The sequence below is a fragment of the Eupeodes corollae genome, chromosome 1 (assembly GCF_945859685.1).
Source record: "Eupeodes corollae chromosome 1, idEupCoro1.1, whole genome shotgun sequence".
Taxonomy (NCBI): Eukaryota; Metazoa; Arthropoda; class Insecta; order Diptera; family Syrphidae; genus Eupeodes; species Eupeodes corollae.
This window is the reverse complement of record NC_079147.1, coordinates 231,310,909-231,338,649: the sequence shown is the minus strand read 5'-3', so window position 1 is coordinate 231,338,649 and position 27,741 is coordinate 231,310,909. Positions and strand designations below refer to the sequence as shown.

Here is a 27,741-nt window from a genome sequence, read left to right as displayed (position 1 = left end):
TTGAGAGCGATTTCGGACGTATTGTGAAGTAGCCGCACTCGCACTACACGGATGTGGAACGCTTTACTCACTATTTCGCACACAATACTAGGTGCAGACATTCAAAATCAATGTGCATCGATATCTCCTTGCCAATCCTATCCCTCTTGTATAATAACTCGCACTGTGCTTAATTATTATAACCCCTTGAGTTATCTCACAATATAAGAATGGAATTTGAAAATCTTCTAGTTTACACTTCATTTAAGACAGTTTGCTCTTAATTTAGAAACTGTCATACCGTTACTATTTTAGTAAACCAAACAATAAAATGTTCGGAATCTCAAAATTTAAAGTTAACTTGGTTCTGTGAACTTTAAATAGTTCACTTGGTCCTGTGAACTTTAAATATTAGAAAAACAACCATAGTCGAAATTATCTGGACATGATAAGATTAATCAAAAACAAAACAAAAATATAACAAATAAAATCTCTTCTGAAAACCACAAGACTAAAAAACACTCTTTATAAAAACCATATGCATTAGGGAGATATTAAAATATTTATTCGGTTTATTCAAATGGAATTTTATACCGCTATGTCACAGATTCCATGTTTCTCATCATAACAAGTGTGAATTCTAATTATCAACCCAAATATCATAGTTGTGGTTTTGTTCAATAAAATAGACACAAGTTTGTGAAATAATACAGTGCTGTTCGAAAAAATTTAGTCAAACATTTTATTGCCCTTTTCGAGATCAGTTCCTGGAATTTGGAACTCTACGGGTTTTTTTGCACTAGGTAGTAACATGTCATTCAAACACTGAACAAAAGTTGATCAATAAGAGCTGCATTTGGCTTGTGATAGTAACCCAATACCAACCAAAGTAGTTTTGTGGAAAAACAAAATGGGAAAAATCAGTTCGAATCATAAAGCCAATATTTTGCGTCTGTCATGTCTCAATTTGACAACACGTGAAACTTCTAAGAGACTGAATATTGCTCAATAAACTGTGGTTTGGAATTTGAAAAAAAATATTGTGAGACCGGGACTACTAGCAGGAAAAACGGTCAGGGAGGCTAATAAAGACGACCCTAGTGGAAAATCGTTTTTTGGTGTTGTGCAGTCGTCGGCATCGGTTCAGGACTTCGGTGGACCTTAAAATAGATCTGTATTGAGCTACAGGCAAAGAAATTTCGTCAATCTCAGTGAGAAAAAGCTTTGTTAAGGCTGGACTTAGAGCACTCTAGCTGGTACTAAAGCCGGATTTTCCAAAAAAGAGAGTCAAAGAAAAACGATTGCTCTGGTCCCAGGATCACCTAAATTGGACTCAAAGCATGTGGAACAATGTCATCTTTAAGGACGAATCAAAATTTAAGCGCCATGTTGGAGAAATAATAATGCATGCGCAAAAAGAACCGAAAGACAGACTAAGCTCTGATTGCATTTTTCAGTGTGATGGTGTGGGGATGCTTTTCCGGAGATGAAAAAGGTAGAATAAGCTTTCTAGAATCCAACGTCAGTGCAAAAGCTTACCTTCGAGTCCTAGAAAACGAATTGGAGCCCACAGTGCTAGAGCTTTTTGGGGACACTGGTAGTTTCATTTTTCTTGTCATACAGCCAAAATTGTAAGTACGCACTTGTTTTTATATTTACCATGACTGACTAATATTGAGCTTTTAAAAAAGCTAAAACTTTTATGACTAAAAATAATATTTGTATTTCTAAGGTTGAAAAGTATTTCGAAGAGAATAATATCGATGTACTGAGTTGGCCTCCCTTCAGTCCAGATCTCAAACCAATTTAGAATATTTAGTTTATAAAGAAACTTTAGGTTGCGAAGAAGCGCCCAGCACCCAACTGATGGCCCAACTATAATAGGCATAAGCAAACATAAGCTTATGTCAAAAACCCAACGATAATTCATTTGCGAAATTACTGCATAGCCATAATGCAATTTTGCTCACGTATGTAAATGTCAGATTTTACTTATGCGGCGAGCGACTGGGATCGCTCTTGCTTAAGTGTGCTTAAGTTAACGAAACTGAGAAAAAATGAACGAAACGGAGCTAGACTCCATTATGTTCACTCGTATTGAGATTCTTTGTATTCGCACGTTTACTTATGCGCGCATATTCTAGCTTATGCCTATTATAGTTGGGAGTTGACTGTTGATACATTAAAAAGAGACTGGGATGCGACACACACATAACTTCCCACTCCGTGTGTGGAGTTGTCTTGCTTAAAAGTTTGTAGGTTTTCGTGTTTTGTTAAAAAAGTTGTCAGTTGAATTATTCTTAACAATTTTGAAATTACCAACAATATTTTCATAAAAAGTTTTAGTATTATTTTTTTCTTAGGTTTTTATTTTTTTATAAAAAAACTTTCAATTACATTTTTTTTCAAAATTTTACTATATGTTAACTATGTTTTTTAAAAGATAAAAGTAGATAGAAGCCAAACATCAATTTTTACCAAATTTTATTAATTGTTTTGTTTAGGTTTTTAAATTTATAAAAAAAAGTCTCTTCGATTTTTCTCAAAATTTTGCTGAATATTGACAACACTATTTCTTAAAAGGTAAAAGTAGTTTAAGACCAATATCTCAAAGTTTTGAAAAGATATTGAGTCGAAAATCAATTTTTATCAACTTTTATTAATTTTTTTTAGTTTTTATTTTTTTGTCAAAAAACTGTCAATTCGATTTTTCTTAAAATTTGTCCGGATGTTAAAAACAATATTTCTTATAAGCTAAAGTTAGGTGAATGCCATAATCTCAAAGTTTTAGAAAGATATTTGAGTCAAAAATCAATTTTTACCAACCTTGAATAATGTTTTTTTAGGGCTTTTATTTTTTATAAAAAAACTGCCAATTTCACGAGATGCCAAAAAAAATTCTAATTTGCATAAAATTGTTTTGAAGCTAAAATTATTTGTTATTCGTAAAATTTTCGAGTTGACAAATCCGACCAATTACAATAACTTCTTTTTTCTTCAATTCTGAAAAATCAATCCCTCGACCATTTAAGAAAAATCTCAAAATTCTTATTGCATCATAGAACAATTTGAACCTATTAATAAAACAAAACCTCATTAAAAATATGTTGTTATTTCAACACATTTAAAAAAAATCGAAAAAATAAGTTTCGCCAAAATTTTTCGAACGGCACTGTATTCTATAAACTCTGATTAAAGATTATTGACATATTTCATTTTTAGATGACTGATTCATCTTAGAAACCGCAGAACAATTAGGAAGGCAAATCTGATTAAATTAAGGTACAAATACATAATTGAGTCAACAAAACGGGAATGGGAGACAAACCACCCGAAAATTAAAAGTCACATTTCAAATCAATGAATGCCTTTTTTAAATGAATTTTCATGCCTTCGGTGTTAAAATAATTAAAACAAACAACAACCATTTATTACTTTCACGCATGTAATGTACAATGTACGTTATATATGTAAAGGTATACACTTATGAAAAGTACAACATACCACGTATGTACATTTGAGTAACACATTGCCCACCAACTGGGTATCGAATTGCAAATAAATTTCCTTTGTCGTTTTGTGCGGTCTCTAAACAATAATTTCAGTATGGGCCACCCAGACCCACCCACTTATACGACACACGACTACCCATTACCCATCAAGACATGTATTATTCCCCAGAAAAACAAATATAATAATAATAGGCAAATAGCAAAACATCCCCTAATCCCATTGTAATACTGCGTCTATGAACAAGGAGATATATTCCAATATAACCCCCACTTGTCCTCTCTACCATTACTATACCTACTTGTCAGACAAGACTAAATAATAATAATAAAATAAAAGAACAGATACTTAAGAATCTATATCCACCGCCGAGCGGTGGTGGCGCGGCGCGGTGCGGTGCGAAACGAACGAAACTCCGAACTGAACCGATACACCATTAGTTTCTGCTAATTAAATTATATTTCCGAACCACAAGAGGTATTACGTCAGGTATAAAACAGAGCGCGACAGCCCTCCAGAGACTCTACAAACGGCATACTCGAGCCAAGCGTGAGGCGCAAGTATCCACCGGATACAAAAAACTTCCAACTACCCACTGGTGATTAGACGCCATCGCCACCAGTTGACAGCGATTATCCTTAACGCGAATTTGAGTTGTTGTATGTTGTATGTTGTTTAACGGGAACTTGAAGGTGGTCTCTTCTCGCATAGTGTCTTTGCGTCTTTTTGTCCCGAAAAAAAGGACATTCTAGCGGTTATAGAATATAGAATGAAATTATACTCGTTACACGTCTATTGTCGCAGGAACAGGAAACAACCGGGTTCCATCTAAATAATAAATTTATTTTGCTGTTATTTTATTGTTGCCGTTTTTGGTCTTTGGTCCTTACAAAAAGTGAGTTCAATCATATTTTTAACTGGGTGCAACGAAAATAACAAAAAGAAAAAGATTTAAAAGAAGAAAAAAAAACGGTTTATTGTAAACAAAATCCTTTTTTGCGTGTCCTGTGATGAAATATGAATTTTGTCACAATAGTCCTTGATCCTTGTTGATTTAGCGCAGTGGAAGAAATTATGAAAAAACGAAAAATATTTATATACATTTAAAGTGCAACAAATAAAGTTAATAAAAGTCCCATGAAGAGTGTAACAAGCCATTGTCCTTCTCCGCGTAAATGTCATCTACGTGCGTCGTTGTCGCCGTTCGTCGTTCGTCGTCGGTCGTTCGTAATCGTCGTCCTTGCAAAAAGAAAAATAAAGAAACAAAATATGAAAAGTAAATAAAACGAAAACGGAAAAAATGTAAAAGAGTAAAATAAAAACTCATATCCTTTCGTTTCGATGCTGCTAGTTTGCTCATGATAGAGAAAAGTTTATGTAAATCCCTCCCCACTCCTTTGGGGAATATCCTGTTATTCTAACCGAGCTGTATATTTTTTTATATCAATAACCAACGTATGTAGGTACTATGTCCTTGTGCATATACGTACATCCCTGTCGTCGGTCGTCGTCGTTGTCGTTGTCGTCAGTTGTTGGTCGCGTCGCGTCGTCGTGAGAGTGGAACAGTTGCAGTGTAAATGTTGGCATGTAATATGTAACACATACTCATACCTACTCTCGATGAAAATTAAATTGAAGCAAATGGATTAATAAACAGGGGCGCAACAAGGACATTATTAATAATGTTATCAATGTATAGGGGTTTGATAGGGGTTGGTTAGGGCGGGCGGCCGGTTGGTGGAGGTGTCTTTTTAAAATTGACACAAATGACATGGTTTCATTTTTATTATTGTTGTTTTTACTTTCACACAAACATAACAATAAATTATATTGTCGACAAACGTTTTATTATTATTTGACAAAGTGGAGTTTAATTTGTTGGACAAACTTTTTTTTTATTATCTTATTTATTAACACCCCCCGTGTTTATACAAAGTGCCATTTAAATTTGATTGAACTGTTAAATGGCGCACGTAATAGGACCATGGGTGGTTTTCTTTTAATTTTATTCGATATGGGTAGAATAACGGATTATTGTCTTTTTTTATCTGAGGTTAATTTAAGTAGGCTTGGGAAATCGCCGAAATAAAACAAATAAAAAAACATTTAAATGCTCGATTCTCATGTAAGCATGCGAAAGGGTTCTTCATGGAAACATTAATACCAATACCTCTTAACCTCATTTTGAATTAGCGTCGATAAAGATTGAGATTGAAGTTAAATTTGATCAAGTCATATTAAGAGTACACAATACTTAAATACGTTTTAAAGGATCTTATAAAATTGTATTCTTTTGGGTAAATCTAGAATGACGGTTGAATTATTAAAATCTTTCTACATGTTTCAAAATTATTGTTTTAAACAAAATTTTAAGTAGAAAGCACTTTAATCAAAGTTTTGAAATTCACAAACATCTCGGTAAAACTTTGGAAAAGTTGGATTTCTTAACAAAGATTTCAAGATGGAAATGAGCTCTCTTTAACATTCTCTATTAATTGTTATAAGCTGAGAAACATCATTCTGAAAAGTGGATTTATTTAAAACCCCTGGCTTAGATAGTAACACTTCTAATTTCACTCAAATATAGACATAGGTAAAGATCCGACTAAAGAAACTGTATTCTTTCACATAATAAAAACAGACAAGTAATAGCAGCTTTGACATTCCAATATTCCGAAATTTTGTTCGAATTTTTTTCGAGGACATATCTCTTCTAGAATAACCAAATTATTCATAATCAATCCAGTGAAAAACTTAAGCCCGTGAAGCTATATGCTTTAATTTTTATTTGTTTTATACACAGTCAACTAGTTTTCCGAAATCGAGTAAATAAAAATCGAGATTTGAATTGAAAATAAAGTGAAATTGTTTACCGGCTTCCATCTTTTCATCGATCTTATAACTTCGAATAGTTTTCGAAATCAATTGAAGTGAAATTAAAGCATCCGACATACATACATAGACATACATATATCACGTATCCGTCAATAAACTATTGTGATTATGTCATATTTTTAAAAGTCTTCCTTTTTTATTTACACTGTACTTTTAAATAAAATACATACATACATATGTATGTAAGTATAAAATATTAATGTTTTTTATAATATGTACATAAATATATCGTAAACGACAAATCAAAAACTTACTGCTAGTCCTTCAAACCACTTATACCCTAAGTCAATATTGGAGATTATTAATTATGCTTAAACTAAGACATGACAATAGCCTTGAAGGCTTGATGAGGAATTAGCAAATTTGAATACTCGGAATTATAAGTTTTCATGTTTATTAAAAATGTCGCTTACGATAAAATGGCGGAAACGGTTGGAGATAAACAATATGCTATGCGAAAGGCAGTTTTCAAATATCGATTGAAAAAGACTTATCTTAGCCAAACATAGTCGAAAAATTGTCTTGAAAGTTTTAAGTGAACATTATTTCACACGGAATTTTACGGTGGAGACATAAGACGTTCTAAAACATCCATTTAAAAACCTTTTCCCGTCTCTTAAATAGAAAGAAAGAGAAGAGAAATCAATTCTATTACTTATATAAGTTCTTTTATTTTGAATTGTTTCTATTCTATAGCAATTTCCTCATGCTTAGCTAAAATAAGTTAAAAATCATAAAATTTGAAATGAAGAGCACGGAAGTTCACTTCATTTATGGAATTTGATTCTGAATTGATTTCAATTTCTTTCCGAGTGATAGTGAAATGAAGAACCTGACTGAATATTGTTGTTAATATATTGAGTTACAAAAAAAAGTAGCTCACCTTGAAATTTCGCAAACAATTTCTAATATAAAAAAAGACTTTTTTTTTAAATCAGTATTGTTTATTAACATTTTATATTATTAATTTATATGTACAAAATAAACAAATAGAAAAAACTTTTAAATAAAACATACACAAAAATTAGTTTTTGTGAACTGAGTAGTGGTACTGCCTTCCCTAACATCAATCAAAGCTTTAATTCGCCTCGGAGTACCTTGAATAAGGTTTCTAACAATTGCGTCTTCCAAATAATCCCACTCCCCAATCTTACCAGATCTTAGCTAGTCTAGTCTCACTGTCGAGGAAAGAGCAGGGCGCTTCCATACAATTTTTTCCAGCAGATCCCTAATATGTTTAATTGGTTTCACGTCCGGGATCATAGCAGGCCAAGCCATCACATCGATTTCTATTTCTTCCAAGTAGCCGGTAATGCACCTGGCAAAGTGAGGTCTCGCATTGTCTTTCATCAGCAAGAAATTATCTCCAATAAATGGTGCGAAAGGAACCACAAATTCTGCCAAAATGTTGGTGATGCAATAATTGGAGTTCACCGATCATTCCACTATGCACAGCCCAGTTTTTACGTGCACGGAAATGCCTGCCCACACCATGACGAAACCTCCCCAGAAATTTTACCGCTGGGAAACTTGTCGAATTGTATCTCCCACCTGATCTTCTCTACACTCTTTTACGTCCTTCTGGTGAGCGTAGACAAAACCTGGACTTATAAGTGAAGAGAACTATAACCTAGCTGGGCTCGGTCCAATCTTGGTAAAGGCGAGCATATTCCATTCGGTCGTGCAGTACCGTGAGTCTAGGTATATGACCAGATAATTCTGCCGCCGCCCACCGTTTAAGCATTAACAGTGATCCCTCACACTGATAAAAGTCTAAGAGGCACTTCAACCGCTGTTTGGTGACGATTTCGAAGACTTTGAAGCACCAAATAACTCTGCAAAAATATTAACAAAATACTAACAACACATCATAAAGTACATATGACTGCCCCACTTTTTTGTAACTCAGTGTATTTGGTAATATTTGCAAACAAAATTGATTGTCAGTTTTTACAGAAAATAAAAAATTGATACATTCACATTGGAGCTCTTGAAATTTTGAAAATGATTTCTTTCATTTAAAAAGTATGAAGCATAAAGTTTTGGCTATACATAAAGTGGATATGTATATTAACTTTCAATTTAGTAAAAGTATTTCTTAGTTAGATTTACATTTTAGTAAAAACAACATTAATCGGATTTTTCCAAAAATTTTATCATTTATATTTATATCAAAAAAGGTATTATTCTTGGTATACATTTTTTCTTAAAGTAATTTGACAAATATTTGTATATTAATTTTTTTTGAAACCTTAACAGATTTTGCATGACTATATATTGTATATAATAAAGAGTTATAAAAAAAACGATACCATTATCGATTCGTTAGATATTTGGTGCGAACCATAGCTTTAACTTTTTTAGTTACTTTTTTGAAAGTTCTTCTTTTGAATGTATTCCTTGAAAGTTGTAATTTCTTATATAAACAAATACAGACTGGATTTATCTTTGAAAATTTAGCAAATAATGAAATCATTTTGAAAACTAACTGTTGGTTTTTATACAAATTTGATTGAATGTTGAACACAACATTTTCTATAAGATGAGATTAGTTTGAAGCCAATGTCTTAAATTTTTGAAAAGTATTAAAGTCGAAAATCATTTTTAACCAACTTTTAGTAATATTTTTTTTAGGTTTTTTTTTTGTAAGAAAAACTGTCTATTCGATTTTTCTCAAAATTTTACCGGAAGTTGAAACCGTTATAATTTGTCGCATTCAATTATTTTAGAGAAAAAAGTGTGGGTCGTAAATGATTCCACGTGACAGTTAATTTTGTTCAGGTTTTTTAATTAAAGCAAACAAAACATTAGTTGACTTTTGTTTTTCAAAATTCTGTTATTTTGGTATCACGTCACAATATATTATTTAAAGTTTAAATCAAGTCGCTTGCGTTACTGGTATGTGAAATATTTTCGTTTAACCAAAATTTCACATTTTTAACTTCCCATAGGAAGTTATTGTAATGGGTCCGATTTGTCAAATTGAAAATTTTGACATTTCTCGACGTTTCAAGGTCCCTAGAGTCGAAATAAAAGATTTTTAGAAAGATGTCTGTGCGTGCGTGTGTACGTACGTTTGTACGTCCGTACGTCCGTACGTCCGTACGTCCGTACGTTCGCGACGTTCTTTTCGTTGTCCATAGCTCAAGAACCAGAAGAGATATCAACTTCAAATAAATTTTGTTATACAGATAAAAAGGCAAAAAGATGCAGAAAGGGCTCTCAAGAAAATTGCGTGGGTGGTTTTTTTACCATAGCAGTTTGAAAAACAGGTGAAAATTTTGGTTAACCCTAAATATCTTACGAACCAAAAACGCTAGAGACTTGAACTAAATTTTATATAATAGATTGTAACGTGATACCAAACAGGTATATTTTTTGAAAAAAATCAATATAACGGTTTTTTTTTAAATCAATAAAACTGAAAAAAAAAAATTTGTCACCTCCAAAATTTTACGACTGAAATATGATTTTATCTCTAAAACAATTTTGTGCAACGAAGAATAATGTTTTTGACATCTGATAAAATTTTGAGAAAAATCTAATTGACAGTTTTTTTATAAAAAATAAAAATATAAAAAAAACATTACTCAAAGTTCGTAAAAATTGAATATCGATTCAAATATCTTTTCAAAAACTTGAAATTAAGGCTTCAAACTTATTTTATCTTATAAGAAATATTGTTTTCAACATTCTGAATAATTTTGAGAAAAATCGAATTGACAGTTTTTTTTACAAAAAATAAAAACCTAAAAAAATAATTTATAAAAGTTGGTAAACATTGATTTTCGACTCAAATATCTTTTCAAAACTTTGAGATATTGGCTTTAATTTACTTTTATCTTTCAAAAAATCTTGTTGTTAACATTCAGTTCAAGTTTGAAAAAAATCGAATTGACAGTTTTTTTACATAAAATAAAAACCTAAAAAAAAAAATGTATAAAAGTTGGTAAAAATTGATTTTCGACTCAAATATCTTTTCAAAACTTTGAGATATTGGCTTTTATTTACTTTTATCTTTCAAAAAATCTTGTTTCCAACATTCAGTTAAAGTTTGAAATAAATCGAATTGACAGTTTTTTTTACAAAAAATAAAAACCTAAACAAAAAAAATTTATAAAAGTTGGTAAAAATTGATTTTCGACTCAAATATCTTTTCAAAACTTTGAGATATTGGCTTTTATTTACTTTTATCTTTCAAAAAATCTTGTTGTCAACATTCAGTTAAAGTTTGAAATAAATCGATTTTACAGTTTTATTTACAAAAAATAAAAACCTAAAAAAATGTATAAAAGTTGGTAAAAATTGATTTTCGACTCAAATATCTCTTTAAAAATTTTAAGTATTGGCTTTAAAGTAATTTTATCTCATAAGAAATACTGTTGGTAAAATTTTTAAATAATCGAAGTGACAGTTTCTTTTACAAAAAATTAAACTCTAAAATAAAAACAATACTAAAACTTCGTAAAAATTTACTTTCGACTCAAATAGCTTTTCAAAACTTAAAAATATTGGCTTGAAACTTATTTTATTTCACAGAAAATATTGTTTTCGATATTCAGTAATTTTTATATAAAAATCCAACAGTACGTTTTTTCATATAAAAAATAAAATCTACAAAAAGAGTACGCATATTTGGTAAAAATTGATACGAGTACATAAAGACAAACTTTTAAGCAAGACAAATCGACAGACGGGATGGGAAGTTATCAGTGTGGGTCGCATCCCAGCCTCTTTTTAAAAATTGCTATGCTAAAAAAACCACCTACTCAATTTGTTTGAGAGTTCTTTCTGCATTATTATCTGTATAACAAAATGTATTTGAAGTCGATATCTTCATTGGTTCTTGAGATATTATGGACTACCAAAAAAGCTACCGAACGTACGTATACACACACGCACAGACATCTCTCTAATAGGTTTTTATTTAGACGATCACAAAAACTTTTATCGATAAAAGTGCATTTCAGAATTCCAGTTTTAAATTTGAAGGGTTTTTAATTACTTTTCGATTGAAAACGTCGATGTCTCTGTTCGTTCTAGAGACATGCACATACATATTTTCATTCAAAGTTACTTGAAACATCAAGATATGTAGAATATTTTAATTTGAAACCTTCGATTACAATAACTAAAAAGGGCCAACAGAAATTGGCTAGCTCATGAAAAGACCTATGAGCTAGGCTGAAATTTGAGTTTTTGGTATTCCTGATTGATTTCTTCTAAGTTTGTTCTCAGAATACGAAGAACGAAAAACAGGTATACTTTTTGAAATCATATGTTCGAATAAAATAAAGAAAAATATTAAAATTTCTTATTTTGGAACTAATGTTTCGGGAATTATATTTTAAAAAGAGGCTGGGATGCGACCCAAACTGATAACTTCCCATCCCGTCTGTCGATTTGTCTTGCTTAAAAGTTTATGTATATGTACTCGTATCAATTTTTACCAAATGTTCGTACTATTTTTTTTAGATTTTATTTTTTATGAAAAAACGGACTGTTGGATTTTTAAAGAAAAATTACTGAATATCGAAAACAATATTTTCTGTGAAATAAAATAAGTTTAAAGCCAATATTTTTTTTTAATTTTTGAAAAGCTATTTGAGTCGAAAGTAAATTTTTACCAAGTTTAAGTATTAAACTGTCAATTCGATTTTTTTTTCAAAATTTTACCGAATGTTGAAAATTATATTTCTTATAAGATAAAATTAATTTGAAGCCAATATTTCAAATTTTCAAAAAGATATTATAGTGGAAAACCAATTTTTACCAACTTTTTTTTAATTTTTTTTAGGTTTTTAATTTTTTGTACAAAAAGTGTCAATACGATTTTTCTCAAAATTTGTCCTAATGTTGAAAACAATATGTTTTTATAAGGTAAGGTATGTTTTTATAATTAGGTACAAGCTATTATCTCAAATTTTTGATAAGATTTTTGAGTCGAAAATCTTTTTTACCAACTTTTGTTAATTTTTGTATCGGTTTTTAATTTCTTGTCAATTCGATTTTTTTCAAAATTTTATCAAGTGTCAAAAACATTATTCTTCGCTGCACAAAACTGTTTTGGAGATGAAATCATATTTTAGTCGTAAAATTTTGGAGGTGACAAATTATTTTTTCAGTTTTTTTGATGTATAAATTAAACCGTTAAATAAATTTTTTCAAAAAACATATTTCTTTGATATCACCTTACAATATATAATAAAAAATTTAATTCAAGTCTTTAGCGTTTTTGGTTCGTAAGATATTTAGGGTTAACCAAAATGTTCACCTTTTTTCAAACTGCTATGGTAAAAAAAACCACTCACCCAATTTTTTTGAGAGCCCTTTCTGCATATTTCTGCCTTATTATCTGTATAAAAAAATTTATTTTAAGTCGATATCTCTTCGGGTTCTTGAGCTATGAAAGACGAAAAAAACGTCGCGAACGAACTGACGTACGGACGTACGGACATACGAACGTACGGACGTACGAACGTACGTACACACGCACGCACTGACATCTTTCTAAAAATCTTTTATTTCAACTCTAGGGACCTTGAAACATCGAGAAATGTCAAAATTGGACCCATTACAATAACTTCCTATGGGAAGTTAATAACTACATTTCTCTTATTATTAATAAATTAGTTAAAAATGTCTTCAGAAAACGTTTTTAAATAGAAATTGTATAGAATACGAATGTGATGTTATCAGTGCATAATATATCTTAACTCCTTTCTATGTGACAAATTTTGTTTTGTTTCAAAAAATTGGTATTGATAAATTAGTTGAACAGCTAAGATGTGGAGTTAGTTTGTAATTCAATATTGTCGTTATTTCTAAAGTTTTTGAAAATCTGTGAAGTTTGAACGCAATTATATTTCAATTATTAAGTTTGCAATGTAATTTTTTTAATACAAATTGAAAAAGAGTCAGGGATGCGACCCACACTGGTGTTTGTCTTGCTCAAAAGGTTTGTAGGTTTTCATGTTTTGTTTAAAAAGTTGTCAGTTGAATTAATCTAAGAAATTTTGAAATTTTCAGAAATATTTTACATATGATGTAATAGTTTGATTTCAAAATCTATTTTTGTTAACGTGATTTTTAGTTCAAAACCAATTTTTAACAATCTTAGAAGCATTTGCGTACTATTTTTTTATGTTTTATGCTTTATGAAAAAACTGACAGTTTTTATTAAAAAAATTACTGAATGTCGAAAACAATATTTTCTTTGAGATAAAATTATTTTGAAGGCAATAATTTTAATTTTTGAAAAGATAAATTCTTAACAAGTTTTTGTATATTTTTTTTTAAGTTTTTATTTCTTGTATTAAAAACTGTTAATTCATTTTTTCTCAAAATCTTAATGTTGAAAACAGCTTTTGCTATAAAATAAAATAAGTTTAAAACCAAAATCTCAAATTTTTGAAAAGATATTTGAATCGAAAATCGAATTTTAACAACTCTTAGTAATGTTTTATTTATGTTTTTATTTGTTTGTACAAAAATACTGTAAATTCCATTTTTCTCAAAATTTTACCAGATTTCAACATTTTTAATTCGACAAATCGGATTGATTACAATAACTTTCTATGGGAAGTAAATCAACATAATTACTTTTACGTAAACATCAGGATAGTCGTTAAGTCACGTTAAACTGTTTAAAAATACTCACGTTCACTTGTATCGTCTTAAGTTACTATATGCAGCAGAATAGCAAAATCATTAAACAAATGTTTCTGAGGTTAGGAAAAACGAATTTTATCTTTAGAGAATCATCTAAAACTCCCACTTAAGTTAAAAAGTTTTAACAAAATTATTTCAATGTGCAATGTGCTTTAGATCAATATCCAAACAGGCAAACAATGAAACAATAATTTTAGATCCCCGACAAAATTCTTTTGTGCACTTGGTTTAGTTTATAGCCTTTAAAATGAAACCAATGGCTTTAGCTGAATCGATTAAGGTGTGACCAAATCAATGAAATTCGTTGACACTTTCTCCAACAATACGAGGAGCATTAATGAGTTCATAACAAACAGAATGTCTATGCAGTCATCACGGGTCAGAAGTTCTTAAGATACCATACAACTTAAGCCGATTTCTTGGAAAAGTAATTTGTTCAACTTTTCGTGTGAACTTGATGTTAGCACAATGAAAACAAATACATTTTTACCGTATATGTGGGAAGCTTCATATTTCTTATGAGCTAATCAAACTGACATTTATCAAAATCCATAATTCGTTGTGAGTCAGGACAAAAGAGCAGGAATCAATATTTTCGCAGTACTTATCACTAATCTGTCCTGTGCTGGTTCTGGTGTTGAGCCCCCAAGGATAATCCAATTATTATTAGTCACAAGCATACTCACAACTGCGTGAAGTCTCGTTCCTGAAATAGATTTTCATTGAAGAAAGAGAATATGTTCATGGCTTTGAAGTATTGTTTTTTTCCTCCTAATAACAGCAGGCATCATTCCTCCGTCCTGATGGCTGACAGTTCGAGGAGAATTTTATTGTGAAAATAAAACAAATAATCGATTACTAATCACCACATAAAGCTATAGAGCTAAAGATACGTACTTGGAGGAGAAGTATCTATAGATACAAATGTGAATACATATGTAAACATTGTGCATTACGTATAAAACTTTATGGATTCCCAATTTTCGCCTATAGATAGAATCAATCTTTCAATTTATTTTCACACGTCGTCGTCCCATCAATTCAGATCATTAACAAATGCAAAGTGTTCTCCCATTAAATCGACAAAGCCTCAGCCTTTGGGGTTTGATGTACTTGAAGAAAATAAATTGAATTAAATGGCATAACCAAAAACGATAGACATACAATAATTTAATGTGTAAAGAGGAAGCCGAATTTCCTAAAATGTTTGAGTTTTCAATTCGAGAACATTTATTGAAATAGTTTAGAGAATTGAATTAGTTGAAAGTAGATTTTCATGGCGCGTACGTTAAAAAAAGAGAATATTTTTAAATCTATTATTGCTTGAATTGTTTATCATTCAAAAAATCGTGTTGAAAGATTAAGTGCCTTGTGCCTTCGGCTGCAAAGAGTTAAATAACTTTCAAAAACTAGAGATCTTGAGAAGAAATCAATTTCGATTCATTCAATAAAAATTAACTGCGCGGTCACAATATTTCGTTCGGAAAGTAATCGGGGTTCTAAAGTCAATAACGGGATGTGTTTTAGTTTTCTGATAGGAGTAGTTTTTCGTTCTTGTTGAAAAGTTCGTTACTTACTTCCATGTGTCAACGGAGCTTTAATACGCCATCTCTGAAAAAATATGTCAACTTATTATTCCTTTCGCGATAAAGTGTGTTTCATTTAAATTTGAAAGAAATTTGCATAAAGTGTTTTTTTGGTGTCATCCTTACCCTCAAAAATTTAACATAAGTTGAGCAGAAAAAAACGATATTTTAAATTTTCTTTAGTTATGATTAATTATTGATGAAGCAAACTTGATACTCGCTCAATAAGTAAGTGTTTATCGATTTGTAGTCAGTTATTGGTAATGACTGTCTCGTTGACATCTAGTTTGTATATTGTAATAATAATTTCTGCATCAGATGTCAACTTTTGGGCCACCTTTTAGAATCGTTAAACTTCTCACAAGTATAGAAGTAAAGTAATGGCTGAAGCACAAACACGCTTCAGCTTCGGCTTCGTCTGCGTTACGTTGGGCCTGCTTTGAAGTTACTTTGAATGGCACTTTTCTGAATAAAAAATATTAGTTTTGAAATCGAAAAAATTTAATTTATCGTGGAAGTAGCTTATACAGCCTAAAATAACCAATGGGAATCCTTCCAAAAGCAAATGTAGCTCAGTCAGACCAAACAATGAACTAGACCCTCCGTTTGAAGTCACATTACATAACATTACGTTCTTTTTCTTACGATTGTCAAATGAAACTTGAGGTCGAAGCTTCATCGTGATACCATGCATTAAACTCCTATGGATGAACTCGTTAACGTAAGGCGAAGTCGAAGCTGAAGCGTGTTTATGTTTCAGCCATTAAGAACACAACTTCGTTTAAATAGCTGCCTAGGCTGGGTGCACTTCCAATCACTTGATAATTGTTTTGGACGTTAGCTCAAGTCTAGTTTGGCCGATATTCGTCTTAAGCGCTTCAATGGTTTTTGGATTGTTAGCATAATATTGGTCCTTGACGGTTTTTACAAAACTAAATCCCCAAGACGATTTGTGTATGTCAGTATTTCTCAGTAACGCCTGTAGTTGGCTGAAACGTTTTTTCCAGCATCTTTTTTGAATAAATGTGCTCCAACGATGCCACCAATCCACAATCTGAACTGGACTATCAGTCTCTGAAGGTGCATTGGTTTTTAAACAATAAAATGGGGTAATTTTTAAGGTTTTTTTTTGTAAGTTGCAGAGAAAAAAATGTCAACATGCGAGGCCTAAACTGTGAAGCGATGTAGAAGCAGATTTAATGCGAATTTAATTGCTAAGCCAACCTTGCCTTATAAGACAACATTTTCTTAGACTTTTTGTAGAATTCTTCTGAGGCTTGTGAGTGAAATGTTGAGATCGATGACAAGGTTATGTTCGTGAATTGAGTCTCTTACTCTTGACGAAAGGGATAATGGGTATTGCCATGTATCTTTACAGGGTAACGCACTTTTTTGAACAACTTGCGTACTGCAGCTCCGTTGGATGCTTCTTCAAAATGTAACTGAAGTAATGAAACTGGTTTTCTGTCAAGTTTTCGATGGGTAAACAGCTGTCGGTGTCAAAAAAACTGTTCAAATGTATTTAAAGTCGAATACTTACTTACTTAAGGTGGTGCTACAGTCTTGTGTGAACTAGAGCCTTAAAAACTAACTTCTACATCTAGCTCGGTCCCTAGCTAAATGTCTCCAGTTGTGCGAGGTCACTTTCCACTTGTTCGCGCCACCTGATTCGCGGTCTTTCTCCATGCGCTCTACGTGACCCAGCCATCTTAGTCGTCGGACTTTTACAATTCTGGCTAAGTCTACGTCACTGTACAGCCCGCATAGCTCGTTGTTCAATCTTCCCCTCCACTCCTTTCCTATGAATACGGGACCGTAAATCACGCGAAGAACTTTTCTCTCGATATGACCCAAGGTGCTTTCATTAATAAATTTGTTTGCAATCTTAATGAAGCAGCGCGAATTCTTCATGGTCATTCTGCACAAACGAATAGTTTGGCAGGGATGCCAAAACTAGACATGGCTCTATACAGCTCGTCCCTGTAGATGCTGTCATATATGTTTTTGTGTTTTTTCCAGGATCTGCCTTAATGGGAATATTTGATTGACTGTGGATTCCTGGTCTAAAACCACACTGATAAGGACCTATCAAGTAGTTGACAATAGGCTTTAGATGTTCACATATTACGGCAGGGGGTTGCTTGAAACCCATTATGTCAGAAGCGTCTTCTCTGATTGGTAATGTTGCCTATGTTTCTTAAAACATTGTGTCGGCAGCAGGAAACTTCGAAGGAAGTTATTTGTGTTTCTTTCTTTCGGTCGGAGAAGGATTTTAATCTGGTTGACAGTATCTGGAGAGCTCCAAGTTCCTTAATGGAGGTTGAGGTGTGAAAAAACTTGAATTTTGTTTCGCCAGCAGCAAAATCGAAGAGCCTGAATACGTTATCGGAAGTGTTGTGCGGACTGTTTTTCCCGATTATTTCACCAAAGTTGGCCTCCTTTCCTAGTTTGGCGCTAAAATTACTCAGGATAATTTTAACATCGTAACGAGGACATCTGTTTTGTCCAAGAGCTTAAAGAACATATTCATGGTGTTGTCATCCTTCTCTTCTCTCGGTCGTATTAGGATGGTCATGAGACGCTCGTTGATGCACCAAAAGCTCAAAACTTGTTGCCCAAGTATGGCTCTAATGACAAAGACACATCCAAATAAGTGTTGTTGGTTTTCTCGGTAGCGGTCACCATAATAAATATCGCAGTTTTTATTCTCTTTTTGCCCGACCCATCGCATCGCATTTCCGGGGTGGCGGGCGGTGATATACCTTCTTTATAGCAGTCTAGGGCTTCCGCTAATTCTTCGGCTGCACGTTGTGTATTAAGAGTCCTAATTCGTTTGCTTGGATTGGTAAGAGTAAATCCATCCATCTAAGGCTTGTTGGTGCTTTACAACTACGTTTTCTTTATGTGGTCAGGAAGTCCCCCTGACGCACGACCTTTAACCTAAGGGACCAGGTCCTTGATTTAACTCCAAGGTCAACAGCAGGCATAACCGCTCCTTAAAGGCTTCGAATATGTCGTTATAGCCCTATAAGGTGTTTACTAAGTAGATCAATCCAAGTGGAACTGTAGACACCACCGTTGCTGTAACCTTTTTAAACAGCAAAAGTAAAGAATGTTTGTAGAAATGTAAGCTTTTCGTCAACAGTAAGCAGCAAGAAATTGAGGAGCAGCAGTGAAAATGAGGCCCTTCTACTTCTTTCTTATGTATCAAGGAAAAGACAAAGATGGGTCCATTAAATAAAACATTAAAGAGCTTACCTATTATTGTGAGTTCCATCGCCTGAGCAAGGAACTGAATTTGTATAAAAATCGTTTATAAAAACATTTCCGAATGACTCGGGATCAATTCCAGACAATGTACACCGTTCTGTGAATAAGTGCTACAAGAAGAAACGGATTTCCTTAGTTGTAAGTGTGGACTGTATTCTTTGTTAAAATCCATAACTTCAATTTGAACGTCGGGTTTTATCTTAACCACTGCCCTTGATCGTGTGCATATAATTCTTTAGAAAAAAGGGAACGCGACGGGCAAAAATTGTTTCCAATCCTGCCGAACCGTATTCTGTTTGACCGGACCTTTAAAGTCCTTAAACAAAACATTAAAGTTTCTCCACTAAAAAATTCTACAAGTACAAACAAAATTAAATACAATTTTAACATAATTTATCACAGAAATAATACAAAATAAAAACCTCATACCAAAACCCCAATTTCTTTAGTATTGAAGAAGTTCCTTTACAAAAACCTTCATTTGTTTCCTGTGTTTTTATTTTTTCTTCCTCATTTTAGGTGTTTACATGGAAGTTCTGCAGGAAACAACAAACGAATGACTTTATTGTTATCGCCTTTGTTGAAAAGGACAAAACGATTTCAAAGTGTTCTGAGAATAAGTTCGGCTGGATAAAATTTGCTTCATTGTGTCACAAATTTCAAACAACACAAGTTAAGGAAGAAGAAAGGAAAAATCAAGACTGGTGATAAATAAGAAGAAAGGCCCATGTTTCCAAATAACAGCAGAATAAAGGAAAATAGCAGTCAAATCAAATAAACTTGTGTCCAAAGTCCAGACTTAAAGGAAGAAAAACTTAACTTTTCTTGTAAACTAAAACACCGCTTCCATGTCGTCCTGAATTCTTTAAAGGATCAAATTAGTCAGAAAGTGAAGATACGAAAGGCTAAGCACAAGAAATAGAAGAAAAAGAGAAGAAGAAGAAGAAATAGAAGACATCACAATTGAAGTGTAAAGGAAGTACTTCCAAACCCATCGTCCGTCGTCGTCGTCGTCGTCCGTCAAGCGTCGACGAGAAGCGCATACACAATAGGACCAAACAACAATGGCTAACGAGAAAAAGATTCCTCCAGGTGTAAGTGTCAAATATTGTTTGAAGTGTAGTTTGTTGTGTATTTGTTATGAAACAGGATGCTGACTTTTTATCCTCGTTATATAAAGGGTGGTTAAATTTGAAGGGCCGATGTTGATTCTAAATAAAACACAAATTAGGAAATTGCTATGATTCAATAAAGTATCAAACAAAATATCGGCCACACCTCCATTCGATGTTCCAAATTTTCGATGAAGCTGAGGTATAATTAGGGTTCTATGCCGTTAATGTTCCAAAATATCTCATCCTTTAGTTTTTGAATTGTTGCTGGATTATCGCCATGCCCCTTTTTTTACAAATAACCACAAAGAAAGAAGTCCAACGGTGTAAAGTAACATAATCTTGGCGGCCAAATGACATCGCCACAACGTGAGAAAATACGGCCATTGTTTCGTTAACTATGTGGCAAAAAGCAGCAACTTGTTGAACCCTAATAACGTCCAAATCCATGTCTTAAAATTCGTTATCATCTCACGATAGAAAACACCGATTAGAGTAACTGCCTAACCGGCCCGATGATACCGCGCTCACTCCTAGTTCATCATTCGCCCAAATGACGCAATTCTGCTTATTGACTAATTTACTGAGGTAAAAATGTGCCTCATCACTGAAAATGATCTTCTACGAAAATTGATCATCTACTGTTGCCATTTCTTGCCACTGTTCTGACCATTGTCGACACTTGAAATGATCAAGAGGCTTTAATTATTGATTCAATTGTAACTTGTAATCGTGTAGCTACAATTCTTTATGCATGATGTAATGCAATTTTGATAATAAACCTGACTTACTGAAAAACGTTTTTCGATTTTTTATCTTTCCATAATTCAAATTGAATTAGTCTGAAATTGAGAAATATCATATGAAATGCAGAAATAAACTTGATGTTTAGGTGTGCTTGACATTCAACATAGGCCCTTAAAGTTTAACCACCCTTTACCATTCATGTGTAGTTGGGGATAATGGGCATGAATGCAAATAAATATAATTTTTTTCTGCTTTACACAATTAAAATAGAAAAATGCTGCTCTGGGCATTATTCCTAAGCAAATGCAAAATGATTTTAGGAGTGGATACACTATGAAGTTGGTGCAAGGTAAAGGTATCTTGAACGCATTTTTTCTCATGTGTTAAAAGTTAAAAATAGGGTCATATTATAAGTTGTAATGCAAGTGTTTATCTGTTTGCTTCTGGCTTAAAGCAGATTTGTAAAAATGCATTTTTCCGAAGAATTTCGTTGTCCTGAATTCAAATCCTAACTTATAATTTCTCTATTAGGTCACTTGTTTGAAAAAACACGACATTAGTTCGACATTACAAACTAAAAATTTTATGAAGAACAGAGTACAATATTTTACATTAAAAAAATAATTATGTAACTATGTAATTAAAAAAATCTTTTAAAAACTAAAGTAACCCACAGAAATGTAAATATAAGTTTCATCATCACCATATCGGCTCGACAACCACGATCCGGCCCTGGCCTCATTTAAAAAATCTCTCTCAATCTATCTCGATCGCGAGCCTTCCAAAGCTTCTGTCGTTTCGGTCGAGGACATATCTCCGCTGTCACCTACCATTAAATGTAGGTATTACAAAGGACTTTCCTATTCGCTCATGCGAACTAGCTGTCCAAGAAGTCTAAAACCTAATTTTTTCACGATATCTTCTTCCACATAGATTGCAGCGTCTATACATAATCGTCGTTCCTCACATAACTTACTTACTTACTTAGATCCTCAGGCCTGTTAGGTCTGTTGGGGACCCCTTAAGGGGATTAGGACCACTACTTCGCCTACGCGCCATCATGTGCGGTTTCCTAATGACGCTGATTCCTCCTCCACTGTCCTGCGCCATATGCTTCTCGCTCGTCAGGCTCTTCTTCTTTTTTGTGTGAGCTGATTCCACTGAATTGCTTGGCCTGAAATGCATTGGTTACCTTTTTGAAGCGTATGTCCAATCTATTGCCACTTACGTCTTAGTATTATAGTCTATATGTTCCTGGCCTGTCCTTCTATGGAGGAACACTTTTGATATACGGTTTGGCCGTAAAAGCCTTAATATTTGACAAATACATTTATTCACGAAGGTTTGAAGGTTGAAGTAACCTTCCAAGTGCTGCACCCATAAAGTATCACAGAGTCGACATTTATGCGGAACTGTCGTAGCTTTGTTCTTAAGCTGATAGAGTTATTGACCTAAATTTTCCAAAATATACCGAACGCCGCTTTTGCTTTCCCGGGGCGGCAGATGACGTCTTGTTCGGTTCGGCCTCCGATGGAGACGGTTGCGAGGAAATATTTATTTGAGAGGATGGTCTAAAGCTGTGCTTTATCACCAACAAAAACCTACCATCGGGCATCGAGTTTGGCCTCAAGGTGTTCTCTGCTGTGTTCCATTATGATTTTTGCTACTATTTTGGCAACGGAGGGTAAAATGCGAATTCCTCTCCAATTTTCGCATTTTGTAAGATATTCATTTTCATTTCATCATTTCATCATTTTTTGGGAGCTTGACGATCATTCCCTTTTTCCACTCATGGGGGAAGCTTACTGTGGTCCAGGTCCCGAAACACCAAATTTAGTACCGTCTTCTTCTTTCACCAGGTGTTGCTTTGAGCTGTGTGCACTGATCAGCTCTTTGGTTGTTCTGTAAACGGTCCTGCTGTTGCACTTGTTTGCTGCATCTTCTGCTTCTTTTGCCAATGCGTTGATGTAGTTACGCTTGGCACGGCGCATACTGCGGTGAACCTCTCTATTTTTCGTGTGGTACGAGAACTCCTGCTCAATTCTTTCTTCTCCTTGTGTAGCAGTTATTCGAGCCCATAAATGTTTGCGTTAGTTGATCCTTGCTCAAAGTTGTTGCTTCCTTTTTTCCCACCGACTATTCTGTCAACACCAGCATATTTTTCCAGCAATCCAATGGTGTTCGATGTCGTCATGTACTGTGCTGCTAATTGTTCTTATTTCGTAGGACAGGTGGTCCCGGAATTGTTGACGGTTCGTGGGATCCTTTAGTCTAGCCATGTTGAATTTGGGGGCTTGTGTTATTTCGTTGGATCTTCGAACTGAAGCTGTACGCAATCTTAGGGTAGCTATTATTAAGTGGTGGTTACGGGCAAGTCCCATATCGGCGCCTTTTCTGTTTCGGACATCCAAGAGACTGCTTCTAAAGCGTCGACTAATCGCGAAGTGGTCAATTTGGTTGGCAGACGCTTGCCTGTCCGTCAACACCCAGCTAATTTTATGACACAGTTTGTGTTTAAACATAGTGCCTCCAATCACAAAGCCAAAGTCAATGAACCTCTTACCAACATCATTGCAACTGCCGATTCCCTGAATACTGATCACATGCATTAGCACGTCTTTGTTACTGCCAACCTAAGCATTGACGTCTCCCATAACCAAAATAATATCTCCGCAGGGTGTGTTGTTGTAGGCGGATACTAGTTTACTATAAAAGTATTTTTTCTCTTCATCGGATGTGAGCTCCGTCGGGGCGTAACACTGTATAATGGTGACGGGCCGTATTGTACTCTGAAACCTTAGCATTGATAAGCCTTTCCCCAAGGGGCTGTCACAAAATAAGGCTCCTGATTGCGTTTTTGTAAGAAGTAACCCAACTCTAGCTTTTCGAGTGCTTCCAGGAGCGTTACCAGAGTAGAGCAGGATAGTGTTACGCGTCGGTGACATGTATTTGCCCGATCGAAACATCGCACTTCGCTTAACCCTTATAAATCTATCCTGTACCACATTAATCATCTCTTTAACTGGAGGTATCTGGCATTGTGCGGAGCTTCACTCCCTGAGTCCAGAAGCGTCCTCACATTTAAGAAACCAATCTTTGTCCTTGTACAATAGCCAAAAGTCGTCAACTAGTTATCATGTATTATCCGAGGCCTATAGTTTCGGTTGCCATAGAGGTATGGAGTTCAGTTACGAAGAGTGCTAATCTCAATAACCTATCCTGAAGAGTCAGGAAACTTTGCCCTTTCAATTTTGTCCATCTTATGTATACATTAAGGTACACAAATCATTGCCCCTGGGCCACCAAAAGAGCGTAAAGCAAGAATTTTAACATGGCAAGAAAGTTGCGTTGCTGGCCTAACCCAATTTTAGGCAATCAACAACTACCCGATCGGGACCAAAAATTCTACATAAGAATTTGTTCTCGGACCCTACTTAGAGAGCGGAGTGCTCTTTACTAAGCACCCTTTTCTTGGATTCGTATATAAGTACTGTCAGCACCTTAGAAGTTATGGTAAGATTTCAGGATTTTTTTTTTTATAATAAACACACACTCAACGGGATATTACGACCCTTATTAAGCAGAGGCACAGTGTGTGCACTAGGAAGAGGAGAGAGGGTTTTGACAGACTTAAGTAGAATATGGCTTCGAGCAGCCACCTGCGTATGTTTTGTTATATGTAGGTTTTTATCGGCTTCTTTTATTGACCCAAAATATTTGAATGGTTGTACTACTTCCAATTTATGCTTCGCTACCTTGATTGTTTGACCAACTTTTCTTCTCGAAGTCAAAGTCAATATTTACTTTTTCTTTACTAATATGCAGCCCAGGATTTTATGTCGCTTGCTCGATCTCCCGACGAATTCGATGTCGTCCTTTAAGTCTGTAAATAGATAATTTCGAATGTAAAATTTTAGGCATTTTTCCGTTCGCTTGTGGGTAAAAAGCTGATCGGTTTTATTTTGCCTGTAATGACACCACACGGATATTGTCATATGATAGTTTCACCCTATGGTGCTTTCCTTTCTTGTAGGATAGAAGAGATTCAGCCCTATCATGAATTCCATCGTAATCTGAAATTTTTACGATTCCCGAAAAATTGTATCATCCAGGGATTCGTAAACATTTCTGTTACCTTTTAAGTCGCTGAACGTTGTGAGATGACATCAATATAATTTCATGAGTTGCATGATCCTAAACTCCCCTGTTTCATGTTGTAACTGATGAGCTATTATGCCATCGGCTTCCAGGGCTTTCTTTTGTTAGAGGTTTTGTACAGCCTTCTGGACTTCTTTTAATCAACAAATGTTCATTACTTTATGAACTCAATGGTTTCGCTTTATTTTACTGAATTATCATATCCTTCAATTATTTTAATGCATACAATTTTAAAGTTAGAATTTAAATTACTTGAATGGAAGATATTTGTTGAGCTTTGAATCAAATTGTATTTAACATTATAAATGCAATAAAAATGGCACTGCAAAATGCATTTTTGAAACTGTAGCTTAAACCAACATCACTCTCATTTCCGGCGATAAACTTCCTGGTTTGTTGTTCCCGGTCTGTCCCACAGGTTTTGTTTTTCAAAGAAATGCATTAAACTATGGACCTTCCACTTTTTAAAAACTAAAATTTTTGAAAATTGTTTAAGATGTTCTGAACATTTCCCATTTCCAATTGTATGGACCTCTATATTCATTTTGAAAGATGTGCGTAAAATTGAAACAATCATATTTCTAACGTTTTTTTTTTAATTTAAAAAAGTGTTTGAGCAATTACCCAAACCGACTTTAAAGCTCTGACCATATTTTAAAATAACTCCCAAACACCTTTTCCAAAAATTCACACTGTAAAAATAAATCCATATTCGAAAACATTCATCAAATAAAATTTTTCTAAAGTTTAAAGCCAAATGATAAATCTATAATTTTATCCATTTCAGGTATGCTCTAATGGTACCACCACAACTATTTCAGCCGACGATATGACTAACAGAAAACCAAGTTGTTATGGGGGCTTATTGCCCATGGGCCTTCCACAGCCACTTTTATTGGAGGAGAAAAAATATTTGTTGGCTGTTGAAAGGGGAGATATTGCCAATGTACGAAGGTGAGTTAAAACTTTTTCTTAAATAAATTAAAACTGTTAAATTTTTTTCAAAAGCTTTATAAAGGCCATACGACTAGAAATAATAAAAATTACCCCAGTTAACAAAAGAAACGTCTGTTTCAATGTTCACATAAAGCACAGAAAGTTAAATCCGCTTTTCTTTATGTCTTTTAATGCCCAAATAATTTTATCAATTTCATCCCACATTCATGTGATTCAACTTCAACTTTGACATTCCGATTCCATGTGTCTTCATTTGACATCGTTTAAGAAATCAAAATAAACGTCAACTGTCCATTGCGTATACATCAGCATTATAAGCCCACACATTATCTGCTCGGCCGTTTAGGACATATGTTTTGTCAAGTGATTATTTTCCAACCATAACTTTCTCCTGCTGTGAATCATTTCAATTTCATATACTGGATGACCGTCCCATACCAAAATATCACCGCCTTTAGCCTCTTTTCGACCATACAAGCCACAAAGAGATAAAATAAAAAAATAGATTGTATATATACATTTATAGTATATAGTATATTATGAAGTTGTGAGTAAAAGGCTTTCAAAGAGCATCACGCATATAAAATCCTCCGTCCAAAATGTTCCCATACCTTTGGGCTATGTACACGAAAACCAAACATCACCAAAAACTGTTCATGATAGTGCATAGTGATTTTAAGAAATTGACCCTAAAACCTTTACATTAGGATCGTTCCTTTTCAAAGGATACAACATGAGTTTTCACGCATTCATGACCCCAGACCTAGACTCAGACCCAAACTCAAACCCAAACCCATAGACACTAGCTTCAGCTAGCTCCACACACACACAGCCCACACGCACCAAATGTGGAATTATATCCTCATTTAATCGCCATGTCATATCCTTTTATGAGAGACACACAACACTCGTACGCCAGGGTGGATGGACTATTTTGCATTGCTCGTTGCTTTTATCCTTGGTCAAGGAATATGGTTTTTTTTTTGTACAGTGTGGTTCATTCAATTAGATACTTTTTTTATTGTGTTTTTATTTTTATCAGGACTCAACTATTTCTTTCTCAAGGTGTCTTGTTCCCCTTTTTATGTCAGAGACAGATAAGATTAGAAAAATTGCTTTATTCAATTTAAAAGTTTGTAGGTTTTCGTGTTGGGTTAAAAAAAAGTTGTCAGTTAAATTATTATAAAATGTTTACCAATTTAAGTAGCATTTCTTAAATTTTTACAAATTGGATGAATGAAATTAATTTGAGAGATATCAAGAACCGAACATCAATTTTTACCAAATTTACGTAGGTACATACTATTTTATCATGAAAAACGGACTGTTCCAAATTTTTTTATAAAAAAAAAACTAGTAAATACAGAAAACAATATTTTCTGTGAAATAAAAAGTTTGAATACAATATTTTTAATTTTTGAAAAGCCGAAAACCAACTTTTATTATTATTTAAAAAAAAAAACTGCCAATTCTATTTTACTCAAATTTTTTTCAGAAAGTTGAAAACAATATTTCTTATTAGTTAAAATTAGTTGAAAGCCATAATCTAAAATTTTTGTTAAATGGTCTTTTAAGTTTTTATTTTTTGTAAAAAAAACTGTCACTTCGATTTTTCTCAAAATTTTACCGAATGTTGAAAACAATATTTCTTAAAAGACAAAATAAAGTAGAAGCCATAATCTCAAATTTTTTAAAAGATATTTGAGTCAAAATTCAATTTTTACTAACTTTGAGCAATGTTTGTTTTGGTTTTTATTTTTTATAAAAAAAATAACTGACAATTTGATTTGTCTCAAAATGTTACCAGATGTTAAAAAACGTTATTGTTTTGGATATGAAAATAGGGACCTTGAAAC

The 27,741-nt window shown here is 33.4% G+C and overlaps 1 protein-coding gene across 1 annotated transcript in view; it reads left to right on the top strand.

The window, feature by feature from the left end:
* The first annotated feature begins 4,025 nt into the window (after positions 1-4,025).
* The window catches only part of LOC129942427 (transient-receptor-potential-like protein), a 48,634-nt gene continuing 24,918 nt past the window's right edge, over positions 4,026-27,741 (top strand). The window contains 3 exon segments of the mRNA XM_056051350.1: positions 4,026-4,384; positions 19,431-20,005; positions 25,716-25,882. Of these exon segments, the coding sequence (XP_055907325.1) occupies positions 19,976-20,005; positions 25,716-25,882 (197 nt within the window). The 5' untranslated portion in view covers positions 4,026-4,384; positions 19,431-19,975.